This window comes from Neovison vison, chromosome 10 (genome assembly GCF_020171115.1).
Source record: "Neovison vison isolate M4711 chromosome 10, ASM_NN_V1, whole genome shotgun sequence".
Classification (NCBI taxonomy): domain Eukaryota; kingdom Metazoa; phylum Chordata; class Mammalia; order Carnivora; family Mustelidae; genus Neogale; species Neogale vison.
This window is the reverse complement of record NC_058100.1, coordinates 4,813,649-4,841,598: the sequence shown is the minus strand read 5'-3', so window position 1 is coordinate 4,841,598 and position 27,950 is coordinate 4,813,649. Positions and strand designations below refer to the sequence as shown.

General features: G+C 59.2%; 2 protein-coding genes across 2 annotated transcripts in view; both read right to left on the bottom strand.

Annotated features, from left to right (window-relative positions):
* Positions 1-348: 348 nt before the first annotated feature.
* CASQ1 (calsequestrin 1) lies at positions 349-8,481 on the bottom strand. The gene is made up of 11 exons (XM_044266229.1): positions 8,209-8,481; positions 6,466-6,550; positions 5,750-5,850; positions 5,402-5,513; positions 5,024-5,097; positions 4,600-4,730; positions 3,639-3,684; positions 3,192-3,246; positions 2,859-2,959; positions 1,965-2,039; positions 349-973 (listed from the first exon to the last, which is right to left on the bottom strand). Exons 1-11 carry the CDS (start codon positions 8,479-8,481, stop codon positions 833-835), a joined length of 1,194 nt encoding a protein of 397 aa, XP_044122164.1. The 3' UTR covers positions 349-832.
* A 3,682-nt stretch (positions 8,482-12,163) lies between these two features.
* Positions 12,164-27,950, bottom strand: part of LOC122918068 (sodium/potassium-transporting ATPase subunit alpha-4) — a 28,982-nt gene continuing 13,195 nt past the window's right edge. The window contains exons 11-22 of the mRNA XM_044266228.1: positions 26,834-27,023; positions 26,536-26,708; positions 22,644-22,780; positions 22,105-22,255; positions 21,681-21,849; positions 20,253-20,407; positions 19,977-20,100; positions 18,621-18,766; positions 15,795-15,925; positions 15,583-15,684; positions 12,361-12,452; positions 12,164-12,192 (exon numbers count right to left, since the gene is read on the bottom strand). Coding sequence (XP_044122163.1) covers positions 12,164-12,192; positions 12,361-12,452; positions 15,583-15,684; positions 15,795-15,925; positions 18,621-18,766; positions 19,977-20,100; positions 20,253-20,407; positions 21,681-21,849; positions 22,105-22,255; positions 22,644-22,780; positions 26,536-26,708; positions 26,834-27,023 — 1,599 coding nt within the window. The remainder of the gene's footprint in view (positions 12,193-12,360; positions 12,453-15,582; positions 15,685-15,794; positions 15,926-18,620; positions 18,767-19,976; positions 20,101-20,252; positions 20,408-21,680; positions 21,850-22,104; positions 22,256-22,643; positions 22,781-26,535; positions 26,709-26,833; positions 27,024-27,950) is intronic.

Genomic DNA, 27,950 nt, shown 5'->3' with positions numbered 1-27,950 from the left:
GCAGGGAGGGTGCTATCAAGCAGCACATAATCACTTAATTACGTACTGCTTTGTGCTCGGCTTCAGTTGCTGGGCTGCTCGTCTTGACTTCCCAGCGAGGCTAATCAGCTCGAGAGCAGGGACAGGCCCAGCACTCCGTGTTCTCCCAGAGCCTCCCAGCGGTGCGGGACAAACACCACGTGTGAGGGGAAAGCTTGTGCACTGGTGGCAGATAAACAGTGCTCTGTCCTCTGGGATGACCGCCTGGAGGGAGCGCCCCCATCCTGGTGCCCTAACGAGGCCCGCACCCCCACGCCCCCGTCCTGGGGCCGCCTCTCCCCAGCAGACACTTGCTCATGCTGCCCCAGATCCTTTATTGAGGGCTCCCGATATCTGACCCAAATGCATTAACGAGAGATGGCCGAGAGCGGCAGACACGGGGCCCGCCCTTCCTCCTGGCCAGGGATCAGGCCCCCAGGAGGATGGTGGATTTGAAAGTGTGGGGAAGATCGCGTGCAGGTGGAGGGAACCAAGGAGAAGAGAATCCGAGGGAAGGGGATAGGGAATGGTGAGTCAGAGCAGAGGGAACGGGGAAGGAAACGGATCACGGAGGGAACGGATCGTAGGAACAGGACCGCCAAGGGACAGGAGATGGCCAGCAGAGGTGGCTGGGCTGGCGCGTGGGGACGAGCAGGTCCTGGCCTCGTGGGGCAAAGGTCGGGGTCTCAGCACTCAGCATCGGGCCTCCCTACCGCAGAGGATGGCCCAGTGTCCCCAGAGGAGCCCAGGGAGGGACGGGGTTGGGAGGGAGCCCAGGGAGAGGGGCCGGGCTGGGAGAACGAGGCCACAGCCGCTAGTCATCGTCGTCATCGTCATCGTCGTCATCGTCCTCCGTGTTGATCTCGCCCTCCAGCACGTCTTCCAGCCAGTCCTCCAGCTCCTCCGCGGACGGCAGGTCCTCCTCGTCGTCCATCTCCATCCACACGCTGTCCGCCTGCGGTGAGGCACAGACAGGGGACCGGAGCTAAGCCCGACTCGGGTCTGCAGACCTGGCCTCCCCCTCACGGGGCCCCCTCCGTCCTTCCCTACATCCTCTGTCCCTCCCCTTCACCTGTCACCGGCCAGGGACGCTGTCCAGGTGAAGGTCTAGGTGGGAGGGGTGACGGAGTGGGGGACAGGGATGGCTGGGTTGGCCTCTGATGGGGAACCGCCGGCGGCCAGAGAGCCAGGCCAGCCACCCTTCAGCTTTTCATAACCTGCTTTTCCAGCCCTGTTTGCAGAAGCCTCTAGTCTCACAAGCTATAAAAAAAGGATTTGCCTTTTCCAGAACCTGACACTCATTTTCCTACTTTTGACCTTTCACACTAACTTTCCCGTCGGTTTGGAAAGACTCATCATCAACCCCGCGAGCGTCCGGCCTCCTCCAGGCCGCCCAGTCTCCGTGTTCAGGGCCACTCCTTCGACTGCTCTCCGATTCTCTCCGGCAGAAGCTGCTTTGATTTCTGGGGCTTCCTAGCATTTTATGAGTCTCTTTGTAATCGAGTTTATAAGATCTGGCTGTGTTGTTAACAAAACACCCGCCTCGCTGGTCACAGGGCGAAGGGGATGAACGCAAAGACTGGCTTACTCCGTTTGCCAGAACAGACTTGCGGAGGCCACCTGCTGTGTGTGAATGAGCTTTCTGCCCTCCAAGAGCTCAGAATCTACCCGAGAGGCGGGCGTAACGCAGAGCTAGGGGAACCGAAGTCCCGTTGGCAATGCGACATGGGCTCTGGGGGTGCCCATGGGGGGTCCTGACTCCAAACGGGACATCTGGAGAGGATGGTGGGCCAGGCCTGGAAGGAGGAGGGCAGGGGGCTGTGTACTCAGACCCCGAGTCTGCAGGCGTGTCTGACGTCTGGGGGGCGGTCGGCGGAGCAGGGAGAGCTGGACGGGCTGGGAGGCAGAGCTGGGGGGCAAGCGGGGCGTGTGGGAAGGAAACTCACGTCGGTGACGTTGACCACGCCTATCTGTGGTGCTGACAGGTCGATGTCAAATGTCTTCTCCCAGTAGGGCACCAGCTGTGGAGAGACCACATACGGTAACGAAGCAGCGTCTGGAAACACGTGTGTCTAGCACAGGGAGTGTAGAGGGTCAGCCTGGGGACAGGGGAAGGTCACTATGAACTCACGCTGGAGGATGGGGAACGGTCCCCCTGTGGGGCCTGAAGGGAAGGGGTAGACGGGAGCAGTTGCGGGTCAAAATCCCAAAGGGAAACTATCTGGAGGGGTCAGCTGAAGACACTGGCCCAGACTTTCCCAGGAAAACTGGATCGGAACCTGTGTTCCGATCCTGGCTCTGCTACCGCCTGATCTTGCGACTTTGGGCAAGTCACTTCTCAAGGACCCTCGGGCTCTGCATCTCTAAACTGAGGCCGTTGTCCCCAGTAATTGCCAGTGTTCCTCACGTATCTGTTCATTCTGTTGCTCCTTCAACGATGAGTTCGAGTGTTGGGGATCTGGCTGGGAGCAGAGCTGTCCCCTGAGGCACGGACTCTCCCCACTTCCCGTCTGTGACGTTGTAGAACCACCTGCAGGGTTCATGGGCCCACTTGCCCCCCAACACTCTGTCTTTTTGTAGAAGGGGTCAGCCCCGGGCACACGAGACCCCTGCCGCGTCTCTCTGCTCTGGGCATTGCGTGTGCGATGCTCCGTGTGATTTACTTCCCATCCTGTCTCCCCTTCTTGGGGTGACTTCAGTGCCTGCCCACGGTGCCCTTGAGCACGGGCCGAAACCCCTCAATGTCTTCAGGCCGGAAGTCGGGGACAGAACCCTGACAGCAGGTCCTCTCAGGAAGGGTGATGGCGTCAGGTCCTGCCTGGGGAGAGCCGACCTCTTACCAGGGGGAAGTCGTCAGGGTCGATCCAGATGATGCTGAGGTCGGGGTTTTCAGTGTTATCTTGGGCCACAGACTTGAGCGTCTCCAAGAACTCGTAGCCATCTAGGAGGGGACACGAGTCAGAGAGTAGGAAGCGGTAGGGGGGACCGGGAGGCAAGGGAGGCGGGGCGGCAGTGTCGGGGTGCTCCCCTCCTCCCACCATCGCTGCTGCCTCACCCCGGGGCCCCTGCACTCCCAGGAGGGCCTCCCACTGAAGCCAGAGCTCTCACATCTCCCAAGCACCCCTGTGTCCCTCAACCACCCCCGCCCCCCGCAACCAGCGTCCGTCCCTCACCAGGATCGGCTTCCTCCGCAAAGGCCACAATGTGGATTCCGTCCATGTCGTCCTCCTGTTGGGGACAGCGCGGCTTAGCTATGCTTCTTGAAGTTTGAGAGCCACGCGCACGCTGCCCCCTCCTGGAGCCTGAATTTCGTGGAACCCCAGCTCCTGGATTAGGTAGGCTTGGGGACGTGGATGGCTCGCCTCCCCTCCAGGGCCCCCGCGTCCCCTCTGGCCAGCTCTGCAGCCCCAGACCTCCTTCCCTGTCATCTGTGTCAGGGTCTGTCTGTCTCCTAATTCCTGGCACGTTCTTAAGAGCAACAGCCTCCAAACTCTGCTGGTGTTTGGTCTTTCCCACCAGCCAGGCACGGAGCGCAGCGGGGCGGGAACTTTTCGGGACTTCCGTCCTCAGCCACCCACGCCCCCCCTGGGGACCCGGCCCCGTCTGGGGGAGACACTCACCCACGTCTCATACATACTCTCAGGCTTCAGCTTCCTCAGGGTGGACCTAGAAGAGACGGTCATGACTCAGCAGGGGAGAAGGATGCCCCCCAAGAGGGTTTTGGGTCAAGCCTAGGGCACAGACAGCTTGTAGGCCAGAGCAAAGCCATCTGGCAGTGTCTAAGCTCCGGGCTGCAGGCCTGGGTCACCGCCTGGTTAAAGCAGGTGGGAAGGCAGTGGGGGGGCCCGTGGCCTGGAAGAGACTCTTTGGGAAAAAGGTAAGAACGGGCTCTCTGGGCATTCCCTTGTTCATACAGCACAGCTGAGAGTCTGAGATGTTCTGGGCACTGTGCGAGGCGCCCTGGAGGCGTTGTGACAGCCCTCCCCGACAAAAGGGACCGTGACCTAGCGGGAGAGGGTGAGGGCAGTGGCATCTCCGCGGACATGAGGGGATGCCCCAGCTGTGGGGTGCGGCTTAGGAAGAAAATCACCGTGTGGGAGTGAGGGCAGGGTCCCAGCCTCAGGCTGGAGAATTTTCTGTTGTGGGGCGCAGTCCGGTGTACTCTGGAGGGTTAGCAGCGTTCCTGCTTCTCCCCACCAGACAGCGGTAGCTCTCTCCTCCATCAAAAATGCCGGTGCCCCCCGGAGGGTGAGAGCCTCCCCCACCTGGCCCGTCCCTCCACCAGGTCACCCCGGTCGAGAAACAGTGGTGCCCAGATCCGGGCCAGGATCCCCTTCTGACACTTCCTACCGGTGGGACCAGGGTCCCTGAGCTTGTTGGGAGGATTAAAAACAACAGTAGAGTTGGAAGGCCCCTGGCTGAACCTGGTCTGTGCGCGAGGGAGCGGCCGCCATGCCCAGGACGGCATTCACTCGCAGCCAGAACAGCTTCTTGGCCGGCGGGGACCCCCGGCTCCTCTTGCGCACGGACGTTGGGGCCCTAGGTGGTGCCACCCGGCTCAGGGGCACCCCTGCTGCCCACCTCCTGTGCTCCTCCACGAAGCTGACAATCTCCTCTTTGCTGTTGGGCTTGTCTGGGATGGTCACAGGCTCTTCCATGAAGGCCTCATAGAAATCGATCTCATTGAGCTTCAAGGTCAGCTTCTTTGCCACCTGGCAGGGGAGGGGGTGGGGGATGCGCGTCGTGGGGAGCAGATCTTAGGACAGAGGTCAGACGACCTGGGCCCGCGTCGCTGCCACTGGGACAATGGACAAGGTCTCTGGGCTTTGGTTGAACCCTAGAGGAGTGGGTTAAAGGGTCTAAAATCTTTGGGGCAAGAGAGAGAGGCCCGAGGTGGGGATGGGGGTGTCATGTGTGACCAGGTCCCCCCACAGATTCTGGGAGAGAGGTCTGGAGGGCAGCTGCAGGGAGCGAGGGGGCCTCCGTATGGCCACAGGAAGAAGACCTTGCTGTCGAAGGTGGCGAAGAAAGGGATGTAGGGGTGAAACTCTTCCGCCGCGTCCTCAAAGGCCTTGTAATCTGAAGGAGTAAGACAGAGTCAGTCTCTGGGGGAGCCAGGCCCACTCTGTCTCTCCCCAAATCTCCTTTGACCTTTTGAGACCCCCCGCCAGTCCTCTAAGAACAGCAAGACTTCAGTGGGGGAAGTTGGGGGGCTGGGGGTCCCTGTCTGGGAGCCCCAAGTGCAGGGAGGTCAGAGCCGTGAGGGAGCTGACCACGCCAGGGGGTTAGCTGCAGAGACATGGAGACAGTGGCTGGAGTGGGGGTTACGGAGATGGGTAAAACGGGGGTCCACAGAGGTACAGGGGCTCTGGGGGTTACGCACGCTCAGAATCTTTGTTCTTGAAGTAGCCAATGAGTTTGATCTCGTCCTCGATGTTCTCAAACGCCTGCAGCTCGCGATCACCCTCGATCAGCTCCACGGGGTCCTCTAGGACCTGGAGGAGGGCGAGGGGTCTCCTCACTGGAAGGAGCCAGCCGGGGAGGGATGAGGGACGCAGGGGTGGGAGGGAGGGAGGGAAGGAGGGAGGGGCTGTCTCTTGCCTGGTGTGTGTGCCTGCGTGTGTGAGTGTGTGCGGGCGTGTGAGCGCGTGTGTGCGTGTGCGAGGCTGGGCTTGGTTGGGGATGGGTGTGAAGTCTTAAAGCAAGGCCACGGGGTCCGGGAGAGCCTCACATCGAGGAGAAACTCCACCAGGGTGTCTGCGGAGAGCTCGCCGTCATACTCGATGACCTCATCTCCCTTGAACACGTAGATGCTGTCCTCTTCCGTGAGTCCTAGGGCGCCCGCCGGAGGTGAGCCAGGCGGCCAGGCTGCCCACAGGTCCAGGGCCCGTCCCCGCGCCCCTGGAGTCCTCCACCTCTCCCTGCCCCCACCCCGCTCACCTCACTTCAGGCCCCTACGGCCTGGGCACTGGGCCTGTGCGTCTAGCCCAGGCAGCGGGCAGGCCCCGGGGCTCTCCAGAAGGTGGGCTCAGCGGGGGTGTCGGGGGGGACATGGGGAGACGTGGACTCTAGCAAGATGTCTGCCTTCCTCTGCTCGCCATAACTAGAGACAGGGTTTCCTTTACCTCCTCCGAGGACTCCCGTCGCTCCCTGCCGGTCCGGCCCTGTAACCCACTGCTATTACTGACCAGATGACCTCGTTACTGACCGCCGGCCCCAGGCATCTCCGGGGTCCAGTTCAGGCCGCTGCTGCTCCCTGGTGGCCGGTGCTGGGACCCGCCCCCCCCGCAGGCCCTGGACCGAGAGGCCTCTCCAGCCGGCCTGCGTTCTGCCCCTTTCCTCCAGCACTCTGCCAGATCAGACGCGGTGGGGCCCACGCAAACCCCTGGCCTGGGCCTCCCCCATCCCACACGTGCACACACCAGGGCCTCCCCACCCCCTCCTTACCTAGCTTCTTGGCTACAGCTGCATCCTTCTCCGAGTCTACCAGCCCAAAGCCAACACCCTTGTCTTCGAGGACTTGGGCCGCTAACTGGAGGGAACACAGGGACGGAATCAGCTCTGGGGCTCCTAGTCACCCCATACCCATCTCACGCTTCCCAGAGCGGTCTCTGGGGACAGGGGGAAGAGAAGAGTTGCCCTTGGCACGGCCGCAGGGCTCCAGGGAACCTCCACTTCCCCGCGAGCCCACCCCTGGGCTGTGGTTCTGTTTCGGCCCCTGGACACGGCTGCTCGTGGGCATGGAGCTTCCGACGTCGCTCTGCAAGGCGGGTGCGGGACACTTCCAGGCTCCTGGGGATGCTGAGGAGTCTGACTTCAGAGCAGCTCAGGCCCTTCCTGCTTTGGGGCTGAGCCCTGCCCACCCTCATCGTTAAAGGCCAGGCTCAGTGTGGGGTGACATTACAAGTCCTTGAGGTTCTTCTGAGGGACCCCCACTGGGGAGCATTTTTGAGGGCAGGGGTGTGTGGGGGTGGCGGTCATGTCACCAAGGAGTGGCCGAAGCCAGAGAGATGAGAGTAGAGGTCACCGTGGCCACCACTTGTCACCTTCAGAGGCAGAGACTCGAGCAGGCATGAGAGGGGACACAGGTAGAGCTGTCCGCACTGAGGCCAAACTCACCCTGCGTGTCCCAGCCCTTCCTTACTCAGGCTGTGGACAGTCACTCCCCTAGGTCCCTGCCCCCTCCAGCTTCCCCGCTGGACTCAGCTCTGGCTCGCTCTGCCACGCTCCCTCTTAAGCGACGCTGGGCGCCCAGATTCTCCGGAAGACAGGGAGGCTGTTGGCAGGCGAATGGGCAGAGATGCTGAGCACTCGGGATAAAAATACTCGGTGCATTCATCAGACGGCAGGTCCCGGCACCCACAGGGGCACACGGGAACGAGAGCTTGTGGTCCCTCCCTCGGGCAGGCTGGAGCCTTGCCGTCCTGCCGGGCTGGAGAAGGGGCTCCAGAAGCTTGGCCCAGAACATGAATGCATCCTGGCTGCTAGAGAGCGTGTGGGACTGTGTCTCCCAGGCATCCCCCAGAACAGGCCTTTTCTCTTGTTGTATGTCTGCTCTGCTCCGGGGCGAGGAGAGCCTTCCCACAGAGAGAAGCTGGGGAAGGCATTCTGGAGCCTCCTCCAATGGCAAGCATTTTCCCATCAGGGCATCTGGCCTGACCCAGTAGGGGCAGATGGAGAATTAGGGAGAGAGGGACTGAGGCCAGTGCGAGCCATGGTGGGCTCAGTTAAACCTTGGGTGGGAGAAAGTGATGCCATGCAAATGAAGAGGTAGGTAGCCTTGAAAATGCATTCCATTTGGATGGGCTTGGGGTGCAGGCCCCACAGTGCGCGGACAGGGGACACGTACTGGCCAGGAGAGTGGATTGGGGCTGGCATACAGCTCCAACCCCCTGCTCCGAAGCACGTCCCTTTTCTTTCTTGTGCTCCCCTTCCAAGGACACCTCAGTCCTGGCCTAACGGAGCACCAGCAGCCTGGGGCGGCTTGGAGGAGGGGTCTCCCTGCAGCCCCTGGCTCCTAAGCGTGCCTAACCGTGGTGCGACTTTGGGTTCCAAGCCACTTTCTCATGGGGCCAAGGCCACATGCCACGAGTCTGGTGGCATGTTGCCCCTCGCCCCCCGAGAGTCCCCCTCCAAGTCTGCATGTGGCCAGGCTGGGGGTGGCCGGGAGAGCCCCCCGCCCCCACTCACCTCCAGGATCAGCTCTTCCATCTCGAACTGTCTTTGGGAGGCCTTGTCATCCTCGGGGGGCTCATGGTAGAGCAGCGCCAGCACCTCATACTTCTTGAACACGTTCTTGTAGTTCTTCGCGTTGACATTGACCACACGGTCCACGCCATCATACTGAGGGAATTCCAGCCCGTCCTCCCCCTGCACCCCCAATCTGGGTGTCCCTAGCATCAACAGGAACAGCAGTGCAGGCCGTAGCCTGGGCCCAGCACTGGCCCCAGCACTGGCCCCCATCCTGTCGGCAGGTGCGCGTGGAGGGAGCAGGGTCAGGGTCAGCTGGCCGGTCCTGAAGAGGGAGCTGGGGTAGGGCGGGGCCGTGGGTCCTGAACCTTGAGTGAGGGGCTCACAGAGGGGGTGGGGTGGGGAATGGCCCAGAGCAGGGGACAGAGGACGCTGCTGGGTTCTGGACACACTGAGGACAGAGCCAAGAGTGAAAGGGTCAGGAGGCGGGATAGGAGCAGGGGGCGGGGAGGGAACCGGAGCTGTCCCTGAACTTGGCACCACAAGGCCCCCACCTGGCTCCGTCTAAATATGTCTCTGTCTCTGGGGTTGGCAGGAGAGAAGATAACCTTCTGAGGCCAGGACAGCTCCAGGAGGGCCGGGACCCTCCCTCCTTCTCCACCGTGCCCCCAGGCTCCTGGAGCCCCTCCCCCGCTGCCTTCCGCCTCGGGCAGGGTTCCTCAGCACGGTCCCCACTGCCCGCTGAAGCTCATCGCCATATTAAGAAAGGAAAAAGGCTGAGCTAAAAATAGGACCAGATGAGTCGGAGGTAAATGAGCTGGGCTGGGGGAGGGGAGGCGTGGGGTCATTAGGGAGAGTCCAGGGAGGGTAAGGGTACTCAGACCGAGAGAGATGGGGGTGGACAGGACGTGTTCTGGGTCAGAGATTCAATTCATACGACTGGACAAAGGGGCACAAATGCCAGATTGCTTCTTGTCCTAAAACCTGGGACTGTGTCCTCGATCCTGCGGCCGAGAGGTTGGTACGAAGCGCCCGGGCTGCAGAAAGAGGCCCTGCGCTTCCCTTTCAAGAGCCAGGACCGAGGATGAGGTCATTCTCTGAATAAAAGATGGAGCCTCGGCGGCCGGCAAGAAGGGCGGCCCCAGCCGCTTTCCTGTCTGGACGCAGGGGCAGGACGGGGCGTGGGGCCAGGAGCGCTGGCCCACGTCCACCCTGAAGAAGTGCGATTTGGGGTTCCTCTCCACAGGGCCGAGCCGAGAAGGGGAAAGTCCTGAGTGCTGCCTTGCCCTCCAGCTCAGCACAGCCTCGGATCAAAGGGAACTCCGTTCTCTAGGGCACAGCGGGGAGGGGTGGCTCCCGGGGGCTGGACCGTCCGGAGGAGGGAGAGTTGCGGAGCACATTCTGACAAACATTCTGACAAAGAGGATCAGGTGCAAAGGCCGGGGGTTGGAGGGGGAGACATTAACTCCGGGAAAACCTGAAGACGGTTCCCTGCACCAGAGCCCGGGGTTGACTCATTCTGTGCACTTGAGAGCCCCGGGGAAGTGGGGGGAGGGGCTCTAACTTCCTGCGCCCCATCCTGGGGGGTGAGGGCTGGGGACGAGTTTGGCTCTGGGTACCTAGGAAGGAAGGACCCTTTTCATGACCCTCCAGGGCTCCTACAAGGCACAGGTAAAGTGAGGCACAAGGGAGCCCAGGGGAGAGGCTAGATCGAAGCCTTCAGCCCCCACCCTGAGCAATCTCTGATTTTGGAGAGGGAGGGTTTATTTTGCACCTGGGCAGGGACATGAAGTTGTGTTAGAAGAACAGCGTTCCCCCTCCTGTGGGGTGGGCCTTGCACCACAAGCAAACGAAGCAAGTAAGGCCACGGGAAATCTCAAGAATGTGGCAGGGGGTGGTCCAAGAGAGACAGCTGCTCCTGGGGCGGGAGAGGCCAGAGCTAACCTGAGCTGGGCCCATTTGAACTTAAGAGGCCTCGAAACCCATCTCCTGGCCTCACAGGAAAGCCACTGAGCTGCCCACTGCAGCAAGCCACGGCCACGGCCAGAGGGCCAGACAGAAGGCCGGCGGGAGGGAGTTTCTGACTTCAGCTGCACTCTGGGGGAGGGGCAGACGCGGGACCACTGGACCTGCCCCTCAGCACCCCCAAGGGTGTGAGATGGGGCTAAAAGGTGACCTGGGCCCCCCACTCCCACCCAGTCCATCCCAGCAGCGGCACCCTCCCCTCCTGCTTCCTACCCCGCACCCCTGCTGCTTTGCTCCCCACTTTCTACTCTGTCCCTTCCCTCTGGGCCCCCGTCTTCAGGCCCTTGGACTTAATAGGCCTCGGCATCGGGTATCAAATGACCCGGAGTTGGGACCTCTGTATTTTTAACCCACCAGACGCCCGAAGCTCCTGCCACTGAAACCCGAGTTGCTGGCCCCTCGGCGCTCCCCACCCCCGCTCACTCCCCACGCCCTGGCCCCTCCATCTTCCAGGCCTGGCGCAGCAGCCGAGTCAGCAGCCGGGGAAGGACCCCAGACCAATAGAGCCCTGTCCCTAGGGGACCTGCTGCGGGAGGAGGGCGGTGACAGGTGACAGACACCTCGGCGGGGAGCCTGGTGCAGGGGCTGCCCGCGGGCTCTGCCTTACAGCCGCCTTCTCTGCCGCTCAGCCTCCAGACCCTCCGGGGACCTTTCCTCCTCCCGACCCTGTTGTTCTGGTTCCACCCCATCCCTCATTGCGAGTTTGGGCTCTAAGTAGTTTCGGGTGTAAGTGCTGGGATCAGACAGACCTTGGGGGACTCATCAGGGAAACAGGGTGGGTGCTCCTAGTCTACTGGCTGTGTGAGTCCCTGGACAGTGTGCTTCCGGCGCGCGTCGCACCGGGCGGTCCCTTAACGCACACGCTTTGTTTTTGGTGACAGTGACCACTTCGGCAGGTTTCCCTCGCATCTCTCTGCCCTGCATGCTTTGCGCTCAGCCCCCAGAGAGGTGGGACCGTGACGACCTCCAGGGCAAAGCGGACCGGCTCACAGAGCAACAGCCAGTACAGGGGTGAAGAGGAAGGGGGAGCCACCTCTGAGGGTGCGGGGGGGGGGCAGCAGGGGGGCAAGGGCCCAGGGCTCCTCCTCTTCCTCCCCAGACACAGCCAGGAGCCTGGGCCCCTCGGGAATGTCCGTCCCCCTGGGCAGAGCCAGGGATGAAGGGGCAGGGCGCTTCACCCAAAGTCAAGGCTACGGGATCCAGAATGATGGGATGGGGTTGAGGTGCCGGAGGGCAGGGACCAGCGTCCCATCCCCAGAGGAAGGCTGTGTCCCACCTTCGCCACTCACCGTGGGACACTTCCCAAGTCCTGTCGGACCTCGGGTTCTTCATGGACGACCTAAGGTCTTTCCTAGCACCACGTTCCGTGAGGAGTCCACGCGCCGCTCTGGGCTGGGGGGCTGCGGTCCCCTCTCGAGTCTGGGGCTCTGCTGCTTCACCCATGCCTCTGACCCTGCTCCGCTGTCCTGTCCTCGCTTTCCCTTGGCTCTTTGGACTTTAAATCAGGGGCCAGCCCTCAAGGGGCAGCGATGCTTGATTCCGGCCCCCTCCCAACCCCAACTCGGTCCCTGAAAGGCCGCCCTGCCCGGCTCCCATGGAGACCTCGGAGACACGTCACAGTAGTCCCCTCTTTGCAGAAACCAGACGGACACATCCAGCCAGGTGAGGGCCACCGCAAACATTTACTGTCTAGCCTGGCTACTGATTGAGCAGGATAGCGCCTCTCCCACCGGACACAGGCTGAGCTGGCCCTCCACTTCCCCAGTGCCCTCAGCCCAGCCCCAGGCCTGCCTGTCTCTCTGCTCCAGGGAATCCATCCCGGCATCTCTGCCCTGACTCATGCTCTCTCAGATGCGCCCGACTCATAACCCCAGCCCCCCCCCCCAGCCCGGGGACGCCCCCCGCACGGGAAGCTCTTCTTCTGCTGAGTTCAGTAGTAGGTCTCTCTCTCCAGCCACCCTGTGGATGAGAGGAGGCCAGAGTGAACTGGGGAAGGTGGAGGGGAGCCCACTAAAGAGGGAGGAAAAGGGGCGGGGAGAGAGGGACCCGGCCCTCTGGGAACAAGGTGGGAGGGGAGAGCTGGTTGGGAGGCTGGGGATGCTCGGAGCAGGGAGCGGGGGCCCTCACCGCCAGGATGACATCGGATGGTGAGTTTTCTAATTTCATCATAGATAAAGATGAGAAGGCTGTAGGGAGTGGCACAGAGCCACCAGGGTACCCTGTGGGGGACAAGTGTTGGTCAGCAGGGCGGGATGGAAGGGGCAGAGGAGGGCAGGTACAGAGGGCAGATGCAGAGAACAGCGCACAGAACCGAGCATCTCATCAGCGGCCGGAGGGCTGAGCCCTAGCCCTGGGGAGGTCAGAGCCGGGTGGGGGAGGGAGGAGATGGGAACCCAAGAAGCTAGTGACAACAGAAGGCAACAAACTCTGTGTTAGAGGTTCCTGCAGTGCTCCTGGCTTCTGCAGTCGCTCAGGGAGACCCCTGTTGCCTTACCGGTCTTCTGGGCCTTGTGCCCCCAAAGGGGCGGGTGGTCTGAGCAGGAGGGGTCTCCCCAGGACTACCCCTGTGCGGATATTTCCCCGAGGAATGGATACACTTGTCCATGTTGCGAACATGGGGAACGTTTTTCTTCCGGAATCTCTTCTGTCCTTAGAGGCCAGGGAGACTCTGGGGAAGAGTCAAATCACAGCCACGTTTGTTCCCTTGGGTGACAGGGAGGTGGCCTAGCCCAGTGGCATCACTCCGAGCCACGAGGCTCACTGTTTTCCAGTAGCTGCATTAAAAGAAACGGGGGCAATTCTTTCTAATATTAGGTTTTTATTTAACCCAATATATCCAAAGTATCATCGTGTGCACAGGGAACCGAAGGAAACATTAGGAAGGAGCTTCTTTTCCCCTAAGTCCTTGGGGTCTGGGGAGTATTACGCGCTGAGGGCGTGTCGCACGTCAGACACTGGGTTTTCCAAGGGTCAAGAAAATGTAGTCCAGCCCAGACAGGAAAGTTGTGCTCAGTGGGACAGTCCCTGAGAGTCTACGTTACGCTAACTAGAGATTACGAGTTCCAGTTCTCAGTCTCGCTAGCCATACTGCAAGAGCTCAGTAGCGAGTAACACCTCCCTGAAGGAGGGTGTTGTGGGAAAGAAGGCAAAAGAAAAATGAAATTTCCGTACTGCCTCCAGCCCGCTGCCGAGTCCTTGAACCAGGCCGAGTGACGTGCCTCCTGGGATTCAGCTGCCTTGATGCTCCTACCTTGCTAAGGGCCAAAGGCAATCTTAGCCCGACTCCCAGGACCCTGTAAGTGTACTTTAACATAAAATTCCTCTGGAAACTTCCTTTATTTCTACCCTCTCAAGATACACGTTGGCAGTCATCCGCCAAGGATACGACCCGTTGATATACATCTGAGGAGTCTCAGGACTAAGGTTTTATTGGAGGGTAATAATGACCTTTGACCTTTTCCTAACAATAGGAAACCGTCCCCTTCAGGGTCCTGGAAACCGTGCCTCCAAAATTCCTTAGAGACTGATGACGCTTCCCTAGCCCCAACCCAACTTGAAAGTATAGAACCAGGGGGTCCTGGGGGGATCAGTCGTTAAGCGTCTGCCTTTGGCTCAGGGCTGGGATCAAGCCCCACATTGGACTCCCTGCTCAGCAGGGCGCCTGCTTCTCCCTCCGCCCTTCCCCTGCTCGCTCTGTCTCTCTCACTCTCTCTCTCACTGTGTCAAATAAATATATAATATATATATATTTTTTAAAAATGAAAGTATACAATCAGCCCCAGAGCAGCTCTTTCTGCCCAACGGTCCTGTTCTTGGGCTTTAGCAAAACTACCTTTTGGCACCAAAGACACCTCAAGGATTCCTTCTCGGCCATCGGCGTTGGACCCTGATGTCTCTCCTGCAGCCCGTGCTGCCGTCTTGGCCAGCAGGGGCCTTGGCCGGGATCCATCCCACGTGCACACACGGTTCCACACACACGGCCACAAACTCATGCAACGGCAACAGCCATGGGTCCCTCCGTGTCCGTGTAGGGCGCGAGGGACTAAAACGGATGGCATGGTGATGGCCTTTCATCTCAAGGAGCTCAGGTGGTCCGGGAAGCGAAGATAGAAAAACGGCAGACGTGTCATGTTAGGTGCCGTGTGCTGGGGTTAGGGTGCGCACAGAATGTTTGGGAGCCCAGTTAACGCCCCACTGCGTCGACAAGGACTTGAGTGTTGACATCGCTAGCAACAGGAACCAAGCTCGTATGAACAAAGCTCCCGCAGTGACCCCCGCCGCTGTGCTGGGTGCCCTGTACATGTTTCTGCACGTAGTTCTCACAACGGACCGCCTGGCGTGTAGGACGCAGGTACGGCTGAGGCCCAGCCGGGTTACACGCTGTCCTGAATGATACACAGCAGAGTTGAGATGCAAACCTGGGCTTGTCAGTATCTAAGGGCAGCGCCAGTGTCTGGTATTAAGCATCAATTGGGCACCGACAGTATACAAAGCGTTGTGTGAAATGCAGCAAGAGACAGAAAGGTGAGTGAGGTGTGTGACTTTGTAGCAGATGAGCTGGAAGCACAGAGTCTGAGTCAGGAATAGGCTGCCTTTGCAGGTGAGGGTGATGGGGGGCCATGGTGGTTTTGCTTTTTTCCCTGTAAACATTTTTTTTTTTAAGATTTATTGATTTATTTTAGAGAGGTAGAGAGAGAGCGAGCTTGTGCTCATGCAAATGGGGATGGGGGAGGGGGTAGAGGGACAGAGAGGGGAAGCAGCCTCCTCACAAGACCCTGAGATCATGACCTGAGCCAAAACCAAGAGTCAGATGTGCAACAGACTGAGCCCCCCAGGAGCCCCTCCTCGTAAATTTGTTAACAAGGATATACTAATGTAAAAAAAAATACAAAACAAAAACAGAAACATGGGCCTGTTTTGAGGAGAACAAGGTAGCAGACAGTGGGACTTTCTGCGTGCCCACTCCCAGAGCACCTTGCCGGTGCTGCCTCCGCACAGCTCAATCAGCCGTGCGTGGATTAGACTATTTTTATGTTTACTTCCGCTCCAAGCCATTTGTATCCTTGAACAGCTATGCCGCCCGGCACTGTCAAAAAGACGCCCTTGTGTTGAGTGCCGGCAAGTCTGCTAGATTTCCACGTCTCGCGGGGTGCCATCCCTTGGCACGGGCGCCCCCATCCCTCCCTAAATAAGACGCGTTTGTGGGAGCCCAGACGGTTCTCCGTACATCACCCAGGGTGGCCCAGTCCATCCCGGCTTCGGCTTCCTCTCCCGGGGTCTGCCTGTGCTGGAGACCCCCGCCCCCTGCCCCCCACCCCCCCGCAAGCCTGTGTCCCTTCCCTCACTCACTTGAGTGGGTACATCCTCAGGGCTGCGTCCATGCCTGGTGTGTAGGACAGAAAAGCAGCCAGGAAGGTCTCCTCCAGGATCCCGAATATTAGGATCTTGTTTCTGGGAAGAAACGGGGAAGGGTGTGCTGGAGAAGAGGAGGGAGAGGGAGGGGAGCGGCATCCCCCTGCAGTGTGTGGGCAGGGGGGCGGGGGGGGGGCGGGGGCGCTCACTTCATGCCCTGTTGGAAGACGGAGTTGCGCCGGGTCTTGCAAATGATGAGGTCGGCCCACTGCACCACCACGATGCTGACAAAGAAGGCCGTGTGGCACGTGAACTCCAGCACCTTCCGCTGCTCGTAGGTCTGGGGGAGGGTGGGCGGAGGAGAGAGGGTGCGAGTCCGAAGGGGTCCAGGGCCGCCTCCCAGGCTCTCTCCCTCCGCACCCCTCCAAGGCCCAGTCAGGCCTCGGCCTCCACCCTTCTGATCATCTCTTCCCAGCACTTTCCGTGTTGGGCTCTGAGTGGTTTCCTCGCTTTTCTGACCCACCGAGAGCCACTCAAGGGCAAGCACCTGTCTTCTTGACCTTGGTGCTGCCCTCCCATGCTTAGTTCCGGGGCTGCAGTTGGAGGCTTTGAAGTGCTCAGCAGGTGAAGAGGAGGGGTGGTGAGAGGAAGAAGCAGACCCGAGAGCTGAGGACGGAGCTCCGAAGGGGAAGGGGCACGGAGGGCATCCGGCCGCAGAGGGGGGGATGCCGGGGGGTGGGGGGTCGGACCGGAGAGGACCGCTTGCTCCCCCATGGGGTCTTCCTTGCCTCCGTACATGACACATAAGGAACCTGTCTAGGGGGAAGAGAAGTAGGCTGGCCGGCCAGCGCCAGAGTAGGGCCCGCGGGGTCACCGAGGACGTGGGAGCACAGAAAGGGGCATCTCCATTAGACCGCAGAAGAGGCCGTGTTTCAAAGATGCGAGCGGCATGCTTCAGACTGACTGGTAGACGGAGCACAGAATTCGAGGCCCTGGAGGACTGAGGGACGGCGAGATGCCACATACGGAGCCTCGAGAACTGTGGCGCGTGGAGGGAGAGACGCTGCCTTGAGTGACTGGAACACAGAGGCTGACGTGGATGAGCCCTGTGCTGCGCCAGGAGCCAGTCCCGTGGGCCCATCTGTGACGTCCCCATCACTGCCCCCAGCACGTCAGCCACCTGCACCCCGGCACCCCGTGGCGGCTGGCAGATTTCAGCTCTGACGCCCTGACTCGCCCGCTCCTGTCCTAGGTTCTGGGAATTCAGACATCCGTGCGGACGACCCTTCCAGCACCACGGTCTCCCTCTCCAGGGAGGTGGCCCTCCGCTCCCCACCTGGGCTGCTGGTGCCCGTGTCACACCCCGGATCTGTCCTTGCCGAAAGCTGATTTCTCTGGGATTTCCATTCCAAGCATCCCTCCTCTCTGACCGCAGCTTTGACCTCTCCATCCCACCCACTCTGGGGTCTCAATTCCAACACTTCCTGGACTCTGCTCGGACTCGAGTTCCAGGGATCCTATAGGTTACATATTTGGTCATTAGCTGTCTCCCCTCCGAACCCCCGCTCCTAGCTAGAGTATAAACTCTGCCAGAGCAATAACTTGACCATATCTGTTCACTCCCATACCCCCCAGTGCCAGAAGAGCATCTAGTACCTAGAAGATGCTTCCTGGATGAGGAAGTGGTGGTCAGTGGGATTGATGGCGAGACATATTTAGAAGGTAGGGAGCTCTCCCTGGTTCTAGCAGTCTATGGAGTCCTTCCTGGTTGGGGCTGGGGGGATGGCTCCCTATGAGATTATCCGAAGATTAAGAGGCATAGACACTGCCTTTATGAACTTTCTTCCTCCGGGCAATTGTTCTCAACCCATTCCGCAATACTTCAAGATGTTTTTGATGTAATTTGGTGTTACTTCAAATTAATTTTAATTACCTTTAATTTATTACAAATAAATATATGTTGAGCTGTGTCTTAGCAGCAGGGAGATGTTATCAAGATATAAAACTAACAAAGGCTGGACTTGAGGATCGAGGAGATGCTGACAAGGTAATGACTTTGGGCATCATTAGACCCAGGAGTGATCTTGATGGCTGAGAACAATTGACCTCTGACGGCCTCATGGGGCTCGGGTAGGGGAAGCTAATTATGTACCAGGAGCACATTTCCAACAAACAGGATTCTAACCTACTTTTGAGAAACCTACGGTTAGCTTGGTTTGGAGGCATCATGGAGGAGGAGGAAGGTGCCAGGCAGGAACCAGAGCGGAGCTCCGGTGAAGCCCTTCTAGGGATGCCCCGTGGGACTCGGCGCAAGCCGCCAAACCTTCCTAGACTCAGTTTCCTTGTTTACAGAATGATGATAACAGACTATGTGTCTCCTATAGACTCTGCGTCCTCTGCGGTCCTACAAGTCTAGCAATGATTGGTGTCATGTGACCCACGGTTTTACAAATCGGGACAGGCATGTTCACAAGCAGGAAAAAAACATACTAAAAATTCTTGGACACATCCTGTTGGCCAGAGGGCTTCTGTTTGAACCTCATTCATCTTGGGTTTTAGGAAAGACTACTACAGAGGCATCCTTGATGTTGAACAAGTTTAGAGAGGTGAGAAAGGGAGATACAAAGCACATAGGTTTTCAGACTTGAAGTCATATTATTTGAACTCCCATGGAAGGAGGGAGTGAAACAGAGAGGAAAGACCCAGCACTCACTTCTGAGGTAATGATGCCGAGAACCTGGAAACACAGAAATCAGCCCCCAAGGTTGACATGATGAGGAAGACCTCCAGGTCCAAGGAAGCCGAAAGACCCAGCAGAGTAAGGACAGGTGACAGACGGTAGGAATGAACAGAAATGAGTCATCGTTTGGAAAGTCTTCCTTTGAAGAGGATTTGCTGATGCAATGGGAGATTGAGGTCACGTAGGACTGGAGAGGAGGCAGCGTCAGCTCTGTCTGGTGCCTATGTTTGCCTCTCTTCCCTGTCCCTTCTTCCCCCTACCAGTCACTGTCTCAGGCGTCACCCCCTCAACTCACCCACTGCTGTCCGTAGCTGTCCTCCAGGTCATTGGAGAACCGGTCGTCCCAGTTCAGGCGGATACCCAGCAGGTCAAGGGGCTTGAAGCCGTTCTCGGCCAGGATCACGAAGTAGGTAAAGAACCCAGCCAGAGCCTGGATCATCCCTGTGAATGACAGTCACGGGACAGAGGGACCTGGTTCAGAGGGGGACCTCAAAAGGCAGACCATGGAAGGTCATGGCCGGGTTCTAGCTGGGCTGATGAGTGTCTGAGCTTTCAGGGCTGAAGACGCTTGCCATTAGCGACCTGATCCCTTCACTCTGTGGCACTTGTCTCCAAGCCCCGACATTGGTCTTGAGGCTCTAAGCCAGAGTCATCTCTGAGTCACAGAACCTGAAAACTGAAAGGACCCTGGAGAGGATCCTTTTTCTTTCCACGAGCGCTGGACTCCTCTGCATCCACTTTCTCTCACAGGCGGACCCCATCAGGTCCTGTCCTCTCCTCGCCTCTCCCCCTCTGCCCCTGGCCTGTCCTTTTGTCGACACCTGCGTCTGCCAGGCCCGGCCATGGCGATAGCGGACGCCAGTGTCTGTCCGCCGCCTGCTGAGCGGCGAACCAAGTCCCTGTGGACCTTGATCCTCACGACAGCCGTGAGCTATCATTCACCTTTCAGAGGTGGGGAAACGGCGGCTCAGAAAAGATTCAGCCCTCGTCCAAGGTCATACAGGCAGTAAGCGGCAAGACTGGGATTCAGACACAGGTCTGGCTTCTAAATGTGGGCTTCCTCCGTGTGTTTCCTCCTCTAGACCTTGGGGCGGTCTCCCCTGTGCGTCCCTCACCGGCTCCCTGGAACACGGCCCCGGCAACTCGGGAGCAAAGACTTCTAACGGCTCACCCGTGCCTTTTAAGGCTGCCCCGGGGAAGTGCTGCCTGTAGCCACAGCCTCACCCCTACCGCGCCTTTCTCGCGAGCCCGGGCTCCCCCAAACTGGTCATTCGCTCTTCCACAAGCAGGCGTGTGAGTGTCCCCTCCTCTGGCTCACAGTGCCTCTGCGACCTTCCAGTACCAGGTGTGAGTCCTGCTCCCCCCACCCGCCTCCCCGACTGTCCTCCTGACCCCTGAGCGCCTGCTCTGTTCCGCTGTTGCACGTTCTGTGCGTGCTCCTTTCTCGACCCTGGGAAAGATGCCATCCGACTATGTATGTCTGTTCCTTCTCGGCTGGGCTCTCAAGTCAAGGGCACATCAGACAGCAGTGGCTTTGTATCCCCAGCGCCCAGCACCCAGTTTGCTGTCATAAGAGCATCTCCCTGACGCCCGTGGCCCGGCAGGTGCGGCCACCCCCCACCGCCGCAGCCCCTCATGCCTCCGGCCGCACCGATCTGCCCGTAGGCCATGCCGATGAGGCGATTGTTCACCAGGTTGTCAGTCTTCGGATTCCGGGGGACCCTCTTCATGATGTCGCTTTCGGGGGACTCGTAAGCCAAGGAGATGGCCGGGATCTGGAGGGAGGGGGGTTGTGACGAGGGACACAAAGTTCAGATGCAAACACAGGAGTGACTCACGCGAGCTCTGTCCGTCCCCCGGACACAGCCTTCTCCTGCTCCCCGTTCCCCTGGCGGCACTGCCAGCCGGTTCCCGGTTTGGGCCTCACCATGTCGGTGCCCAGGTCGATGCAGAGGATGGTTATGGTGCCCAGCGGCAGGGGGATGCTGAGGATGATGAAGAGCAGGAAGGGCGTGATCTCGGGGATGTTGCTGGTCAAGGTGTAGGCGATGGACTTCTTCAGGTTGTCGAAGATGAGGCGGCCTGGGGGGAGGAAAGCGTCCCTTCTGTGAGCGGCGCCGAGGGGACACCACCCGCACGCCAGCCCCCGGACAGAGAACGCTACAAAGCGGCGTCACAGCCCCTGCAAGGGTCTGGAGGTCCGAGACCTCAACCGGGTCTCATTCCCAGCTTTGCTCCCGAATCACAGGGTTCCTCCTTGGAGCCACACTCCTTAGCCCGCCAGGCCTGCGCCTCCTTGTCCTCAGATCAGTGGGACTAATAGCGCCTGATCCCCAAGAGGGAGGCAGGGCCGGGCCGGGCCGATGTGCAGAGATGTTTGAGAACGGCAGCGTAGAGTTCAAGGACGTTCAAGAGTTCAAGGACGATGTGGAAAAAGTCCAGACTTGGGTTCCAATCGTGTTTTCTGCCCCAACAGCTTGTGGCGTGGGGCCCCTCTTGCTCCCCGAGCCTCACTCCTGCCTTGCAAGTGGCTTGCGTCGGTCCCTGCCGGCCCTTTCAAGAACCACAAGCCCCGCCCCATTGTCCTTATGTCCTTGTAATACCCAGTGCGGTTCCCTGTCTGTCTGTCTGTCCTGCTACACCAGAAACGGAGGAGCGCGAGGGCAGGGATTTGTGTCTTCTTATCTCGCACCGTCACATCCCAGCGTCTAGAACAGAGCCTGGTACGCGGCTGATGCTCCGAGCTGGTGCGGAACCGAGTGGAACCAGATACGGAGCGTCGGGATCTCGCTGGGTCTCAGAAAAATGGTGCGGCTGTTACTCTAATGTGGTTTGTCGTAGGTCTCAGTAAGATGGGCGCAGGCAGGAAGTGGGGAGTCCGGGAAGCAGGACTCGGGGGCTGTCCTGCTCGCCGGTGGGTGTGGTCTGCAGAAGTTTCTGGGAGAGGGGGCGCTCGACCTGCTCAGGCCGACAGTCCCAGATCGGGCTCTGGCTGATCTCACTGCGTCCCCATCATTCAGACCACCGGTTCCCAGGGCCCCCCCGCGATGGTGGCGGATGGAGTCGTCCCAGAGAGAACAGCTACGTCTCAGAACCTGGGGCAGACCCGCTGGAATGTGTGCGAGGGGACAGAGGACACGCCACGAGACCAGAGTCCCGGTCTCCTTCAGTCTGCCCGTGCCTTTGGCCTTGTACAGAAGGGCCCCCGAGAGTGACGTCCAGCCACGGCCAAGTCTAATTTTGTCTTACACCGACTGTTCTGTCTGTACAGGACCATGGAGGTGGAATGATGAGCAAAGGGACACCAGCTCCCGCCCAACTGTCACCTGAGTTGATGGGCACCCTGACCCCTCACCCTCCTCCACGCCCGTGACGATGGAGGCAAAGTTGTCGTCCAGCAGGATCATGTCGGCGGCCTGCTTGGACACGTCGGAGCCCGTGATGCCCATGGCGATGCCGATGTCAGCCTTCTTCAGTGCGGGGGAGTCGTTCACGCCGTCCCCGGTCACCGCCACGATGGCCCCCTGCACGAGGCCCAGAACGAGAGATGTTACCCCTGCGTCGGAGCGAGACAAGTCCCAGAGGTCACTCTGATCCCATCATCCCTTGTTTCTTGGCCCTTCTGTCCCCTGCTCCTCCCGAGACGAGAAAACTCTCAGAGCCCCCAAAGGACGCCCATCTCGGGGCTGGACAGGTTGCCCCCTGGAGTCCTCCAACCAGCCTGAGGAGGTTGGGGGCAGGACTGGGCCAGGTGCCCCAGGGCGCCCCGTCCCCCTCACCTGCCGCTGGCAGCCCTCCACGATGATGAGCTTCTGCTGCGGCGACGTCCGCGCGAACACGATCTCCGTGTGGTTCCTGAGGACCTGGTCCAGCTGCTGTGACGTCATGTCCTTCAATTTGGAGCCGTGCACCACGATGGCCTTGGCTTCCCTGAGGGAAGGAGTTCAAAAGCCAGTGCAGAGCGCTCAGAGGGGTCTTGGTGTCGCGGTCCAGCCTCCGCCGTGACCGCCTGTTTCTGCATTTGGTCTGGCTCCTTGCTTGTCCCGAGCGGCCCACTGTCCCCGGACAGACACGCTGCACCCCTCCCTGCTTCCCACCCGCGCCTCCCTTGGCTCTGCACCCTTCTACTTCCTCTGAAAACCCACTGACAAGTCACTTGGTCCTTTTCCTATTATGTCTTATTTTGCACTGAATAAACCCTACATGTCCTACTGAGCGCAGGAACCTCCAGGAACTATTGGGAATGGGGTCGGCATGGGGCAGCTGAGGATGGGGAGGGGGGGACACACGGTGGATCTGAGCTCTCTAGGGGGCCCACCTGGAGTTGATCTCGCTGACAGGGACCTGGAGCCGGGCCGCCATGTCCTCCGCGGTCTCGGTGCCTTCTGATATGATGCCCACACCTTTGGCGATGGCCTTGGCTGTGATGGGGTGGTCCCCGGTCACCATGATCACCTGGGCGGGAGGGGAAGGAGGGGGAGCTGAGCCATCTTCAGGGGCGTCCTGGACCCTTAGCCTTTCTCTCCAGGACCTAACAGATCACCGCCTGCATGCCAAGGGGCCATTCTTTGTTCATCCCCAAGGACTTCCGCGTGGTGGCTTCACCCCCGGGACTGGGTCGGGACTACCAGACCATAACACACAGAAGAGTTCGGGTTCTAGGTTTCCCAGGCATAAGTGGGGATTTGGGCATATTACTATATTTGGAATTTCACTGAATCATTCCGGGGCTATCCTGTTTCTTTAAGCTCAAAAGACAAATACCTACGCGTAAAACACATGGTAAAAAAGGGGCATTTGGGAGAGCCCGTCTGCCTGCCAAAGCATCCCCCAGGCCCAGGTGCGCTCTGACCCTCTTTGTCTTGCTTCCCCGGGGTCTCCCCTGGGTTCCAGCCCTTTTGCAGATGTCCGGACCAGCCCCAGCCCTGTCCCCTGGCTCCCCAAAGCTCAGGGGCCTGGCTCCGGGCTGTGCTGGCACTCTGTTCCGTCTGTCAGCCCTCTTCCTGCTCCGCGTGGGGCGGGCTGGTCTCTGTCCACTGGTGGAGCGCTCGGCCAGAATGGGCCGGGTCCGGGCTGCCTGTGAAGCGTTGCTCTGTGGTGGAGCCTGGCTGTATCCCGCAGGCCACCAACAGCCGTCAGAGGCAGGAATGAACGAGTATTTCTCAAGAATCCCCGCCCAGGCTCCCGAGGGCCCTTAGGGAGCACGGCCTTCCCGGCTCCGATGGAGGCAAAGGCAGCTGTGTGGCTGTGACTGAATTGTCCTGGGAAAGTTCCGGAAAGGTCCATCTGTTTGCTTTCAGAGCATGGAAACAAGCCTGTGGGGAGCTCTTCCCAGAGCCCGTCTCCCTGTGAGCTGGCCTGAGAGCAGCGGGACTCCAGGCCGGGCTTGCTGAAGGGAGCTGGTGGCGCGGACGTCCGTGTGGCCCAAGGCACGCCGGGCAGGCGGCTGCACCCGCACCACAGATGGCGAGTGTCCAGATCTCACGAACGCGGCCTCGTGGGGTGACTGCACGTGAGCTTCCGACGTTCGCGATGAGACGCCCTTCAGGCTCCCCGCGCCCGGACAGCCTCCCAGGGGCTTCCCCGTGGTGACTGGGGACCTGGGGCAGGTGCGCTGTCCTCCCGGCCGCCCCGCCAAGCCCCGGCACATGCCCCGTCTGACCACTCACAGGGACTGTTTCTTACTAGTTTCCAGCAGATCCACCTCCAGGCCAGGCTGGAGAAAGAAAACCACCAGGTCGGTCTCCCCAAGACTGAGCTCTCAGGACGCAAGTCCTGCTGAGAATGTTCCCTGGGATCCGTCAGGGACTTAAGGGACGTCCTCTCCAGCTTGTGGGAGCCGACTGTGGCTCTGCCGTTCCCACGTAGTCTTGCGAGCTGCCCTCTGGTCCCCTTGTCCCTTCTTTGTCCACATCGGGCCCGTCTGAGAGGCAGAGTCCGGTGTGGGTGACACGGCGGTAGGCCTGGCGGTCTGCCTGCCGTCCTTGGAGGAGGCCAGGTTCACGGTGAGGCCAGACACCTTCACGGTGCCGACAGCCTCAGTGAGCGGCAAATATAAGGGATACTTTTATTCATTTTTAAATTACACTTATTCCAAGGGCCCGAGCATGTGGCCCTATGTGGGAAGCCCCGGCCCTGCCATCATGTCCTTGTAAGAGCTTTGCTGGCCTGTGACCTCAGAGCTCTTGGCTCGGCTCTGCACCAAGGCCATTTTGGAAGCAGCCCTGGAACTGTCTACCCCGTGTGACAATCCGCCGTAGGTCTATTACATTTGTCCTCCTCTAGGGACGGCATGGTGTGTCCGTCTTACACGCCCCTATAGGGAAAGGGGGCCGATTCAGAATTTCTCACCGAGTCTGCCCAAGTTGTGCCCGTTTCGGGTCCAGGAGAAGTGAGAAGCGGTAATGTGAACTGTAAGCCTATGCCCAGGACACGGACTGGCCCAGACAGCCCCAGGGCCTCCTGCTTCAGCGGCGGGCCTCTGGCTCGCCGGCCGCGGGCCGCAGGGACAACACCCAGGCTAGATCAGCCCTTGGCCCCGTTCAGGCCTCCCTGCCCCGGCTGCCTTTGCAAGTCTCTCCATCTTGCTCTAAGGGACCCACAGATCCCCAGAGGAGATGCGTTTCATACCCCCAGTGTGATTCCCCGTTCTAACGGCCACCTCAAGGCTCAGAGAACCCAGGTGGGCCCTTCCCCAGCTGGCACCCAGGAGGCGGCGTGGGAGCTTAGAGCACCGGGGGAGGTCAGGACATGGGCTGCTCTGTGCAGATGGACTGTGTCAGGCTGCTGCTCCAGCGAACCGGCCACCCAAACAGTGCGTGGCGGTTAGAGACCCCACTCCAAACAGATCCTAATTCCGTCCCTTGGTTCTCACTTCAGCGACCAGTCATTGAACTTGGCATGGCCCAGCGGCCCCCAGGCAAACCAGCTCTAACCCACAGCAACTCGTTCTCCCTAAATACCTCCAGCGTCCCCCGCCCTGCCACCTGCTCTCGAGACCCCAGGTCCGAGATCCAGAATATCAGGCAGAAGCAGGAAAGGCATCAGTCTCTGACCTGGGGGGACGTAGGGGAGTCTTAGAATGTGACCTGGAACCGGGCTGCAGAACGTCTCAGAACTAGAGGAATCCCGTGAAGTCTGAGCCCTCCTCCCCTCCCGGCGAAGTTGGGGTTCTCACCCCTGGGCGTGTGTTCTGCAGCTGTGTTTCACTCCCAGACTGATTGCTTCGGTTCCTAGCTTTTACTCCTGGACCCATACCTGTAAGTGCACCTGTTCACCCTGAGGCAGGTGCCCCGAGGGCCCGACTCTTCGCAGCTCAGCCTCTCTGGCACCCACTCCAGCCCCCAGACCCCTCCCAGCAGCACCTTTCCCCGACCCCTTCTAGCCCTTTGCTCCTCCTGCTGTGGTCTGCAGACCGGCAGCGAGGCATCACCTGGGAGCTGGTTAGAAACGCAGGACCTTGGGGTGTCTTAGACCTGCAGAATCGAGATTTTGGCTTCCGACAAAACCCCTAGATGAGTCACGTGCGCAACCCCTAGGACACCGATTCTCAGACTTACCTGCCTAGTGACATCTCTGAGAAAGTTTTATGAGACGGGGCGCCTGGGTGGCTCAGTCGGTTAAAGTGTCTCTGCCTTCGGCTCAGGTCTCCCTGCTCAGCGGGGAGTGTGTTTCTCCCTCTCCCTCTGCTGCTCCCCCTGCTTGTGCTCTCTATCTCTCTCTCAAATGAATAATCAATACATAAAAATCTTTAAAAAAAGCTTGAAGCATGCAGATGCCTTCCCTGAGAATTTCCTATTTAATGGGTCTGCAGTATGGGCTAAGCATCAGATGTTTTTTTAAGTCAAATTAATTGATTAAAGTAATCTCTACGCCCAGTGTGGGACTTGAACTCACAACTCTGAGATCAAGAGTCGTACGCCCTACCGAGGGAGACTCTGGGTTGGGGGGAAGGGCTAGGCATCAGATTTTAAAGGACCCCGGTGATCTTAATGTTTGAGGCAAGACAGGATTCTGACGACAGAAGAAACTCATTATTTCCTATTAGGTTCTCTGTTACGACGAAGAATCCTAAGGTCAAGGAGACAGACATCAGTTAAACCAAGATTACAAAGAACCTATTCTAGGTGAGGCTTTCTACGGTTGCTCCAGGTTGTGACAGGTCAGGGGACTTCAGGGACACGGGACGCGGGACGTGGTCTGGAGTTTACCTTAATCCCCGCACTGCGACACTTGCCCACAGCGTCAGGCACTGCAGCGCGGGGAGGGTCAATCATGGATATGAGCCCCACAAAACAAAGGTTATCCATGGGAAAGTTGATTTCATCTGTATTAAACTTGAATCCCTTGGAGAAAGTGCTAGGCAGAGTCAAGAAGCAGAAGCCTGGGGAGAGACAGAGGGACCGGTGGTCATTCAGCAGAGCCTGCATCCCTGTCTCGCTCATCCCAACACTTTCCATCTCTCACCCACAAGTAACCATTTGGACGTTATGTTGCACAGCCCCTTACCCAGCACACGTTCCCCCAGGCCTCCTAGTTCCAGGTAGGTGTTCTGGAAGTCTTTCCTCATCTCATCGTCCATGGGGTACTCCACCCCCTTCAGAAGGTAAGAAGAGCAAAACTCTAAGATCCTCTCTGGGGCCCCCTTCATCATCAGCACGTGGGGCTGGACGCTGTCGTCCTGCAGGTGGATGGACACCTGGGGGCGAGAGAGGGAGACTCCTTGCCGCAGGAGGGGGAGCAAGGGTTGGGGCGGAAAAGCAGGGGCAGAGGTTTTGAGGGCACAACACGAGGCTCCTCGGCCCACATGCCCCTCCCTGTTTCCTTTGTGCCCTAAGTCCAGTGCAGCGCCCTCCCTCCGGTCAAGTCCTACTCAGGGTCGAGCGCAGCCTTCCTCCTGCCTGGGGATCCAACCCCGCTGTTATTTGCACACAGAACTCTGCTATCTCCGCCGGAGCTCAGGGCACAAGCAGGGTTCTCACTTCTGGAAAGCACAAGTGTGGTCCCGGCAGAGGCAGCAGGGGAGACAGGGAAGAGAACGTGGGGGCCGCGGGCCTGTGTCCCCCCAGCCGGGATGCTTTGTGATCTCAGGTCAATCCTCTGAACTTCTCAAAACCTTAGTCCTAGGGCGCCTGGGTGGCTCAGTGGGTTAAGCCGCTGCCTTCGGCTCGGGTCATGATCTCAGGGTCCTGGGATCGAGGCCCGCGTCGGGCTCTCTGTTCAGCGGGGAGCCCGCTTCCTCCTCTCTCTCTGCCTGCCTCTCTGCCTGCTTGTGATCTCTCTCTGTCAAATAAATAAATAAAACCTTTAAAAAAAAAAAAAAACCTTAGTCCTTTGATACGATGCAAAAGATTCTGTGCTGCCGACTTCACTGGGTTTTTATGAGACACAGTCCAGTCAAAAACCCACATAGATCTTTGGGCTCCACCAAACCTAACGACTAACATAGCTCGCGGTCGACCCAAAACCTTGCCAATAACATCAATAGTCACTTAACACATATTCCGTATGTACTAGGTATTACAGGCTGTGTTCTCAGAGTAAAGTGAGCTTGAGAAAAGAAAATGTTAGGAAAATCACCAGGAAGAGAAGGTTCACGGACAGTACCGTACTGTGCTTATCGAGA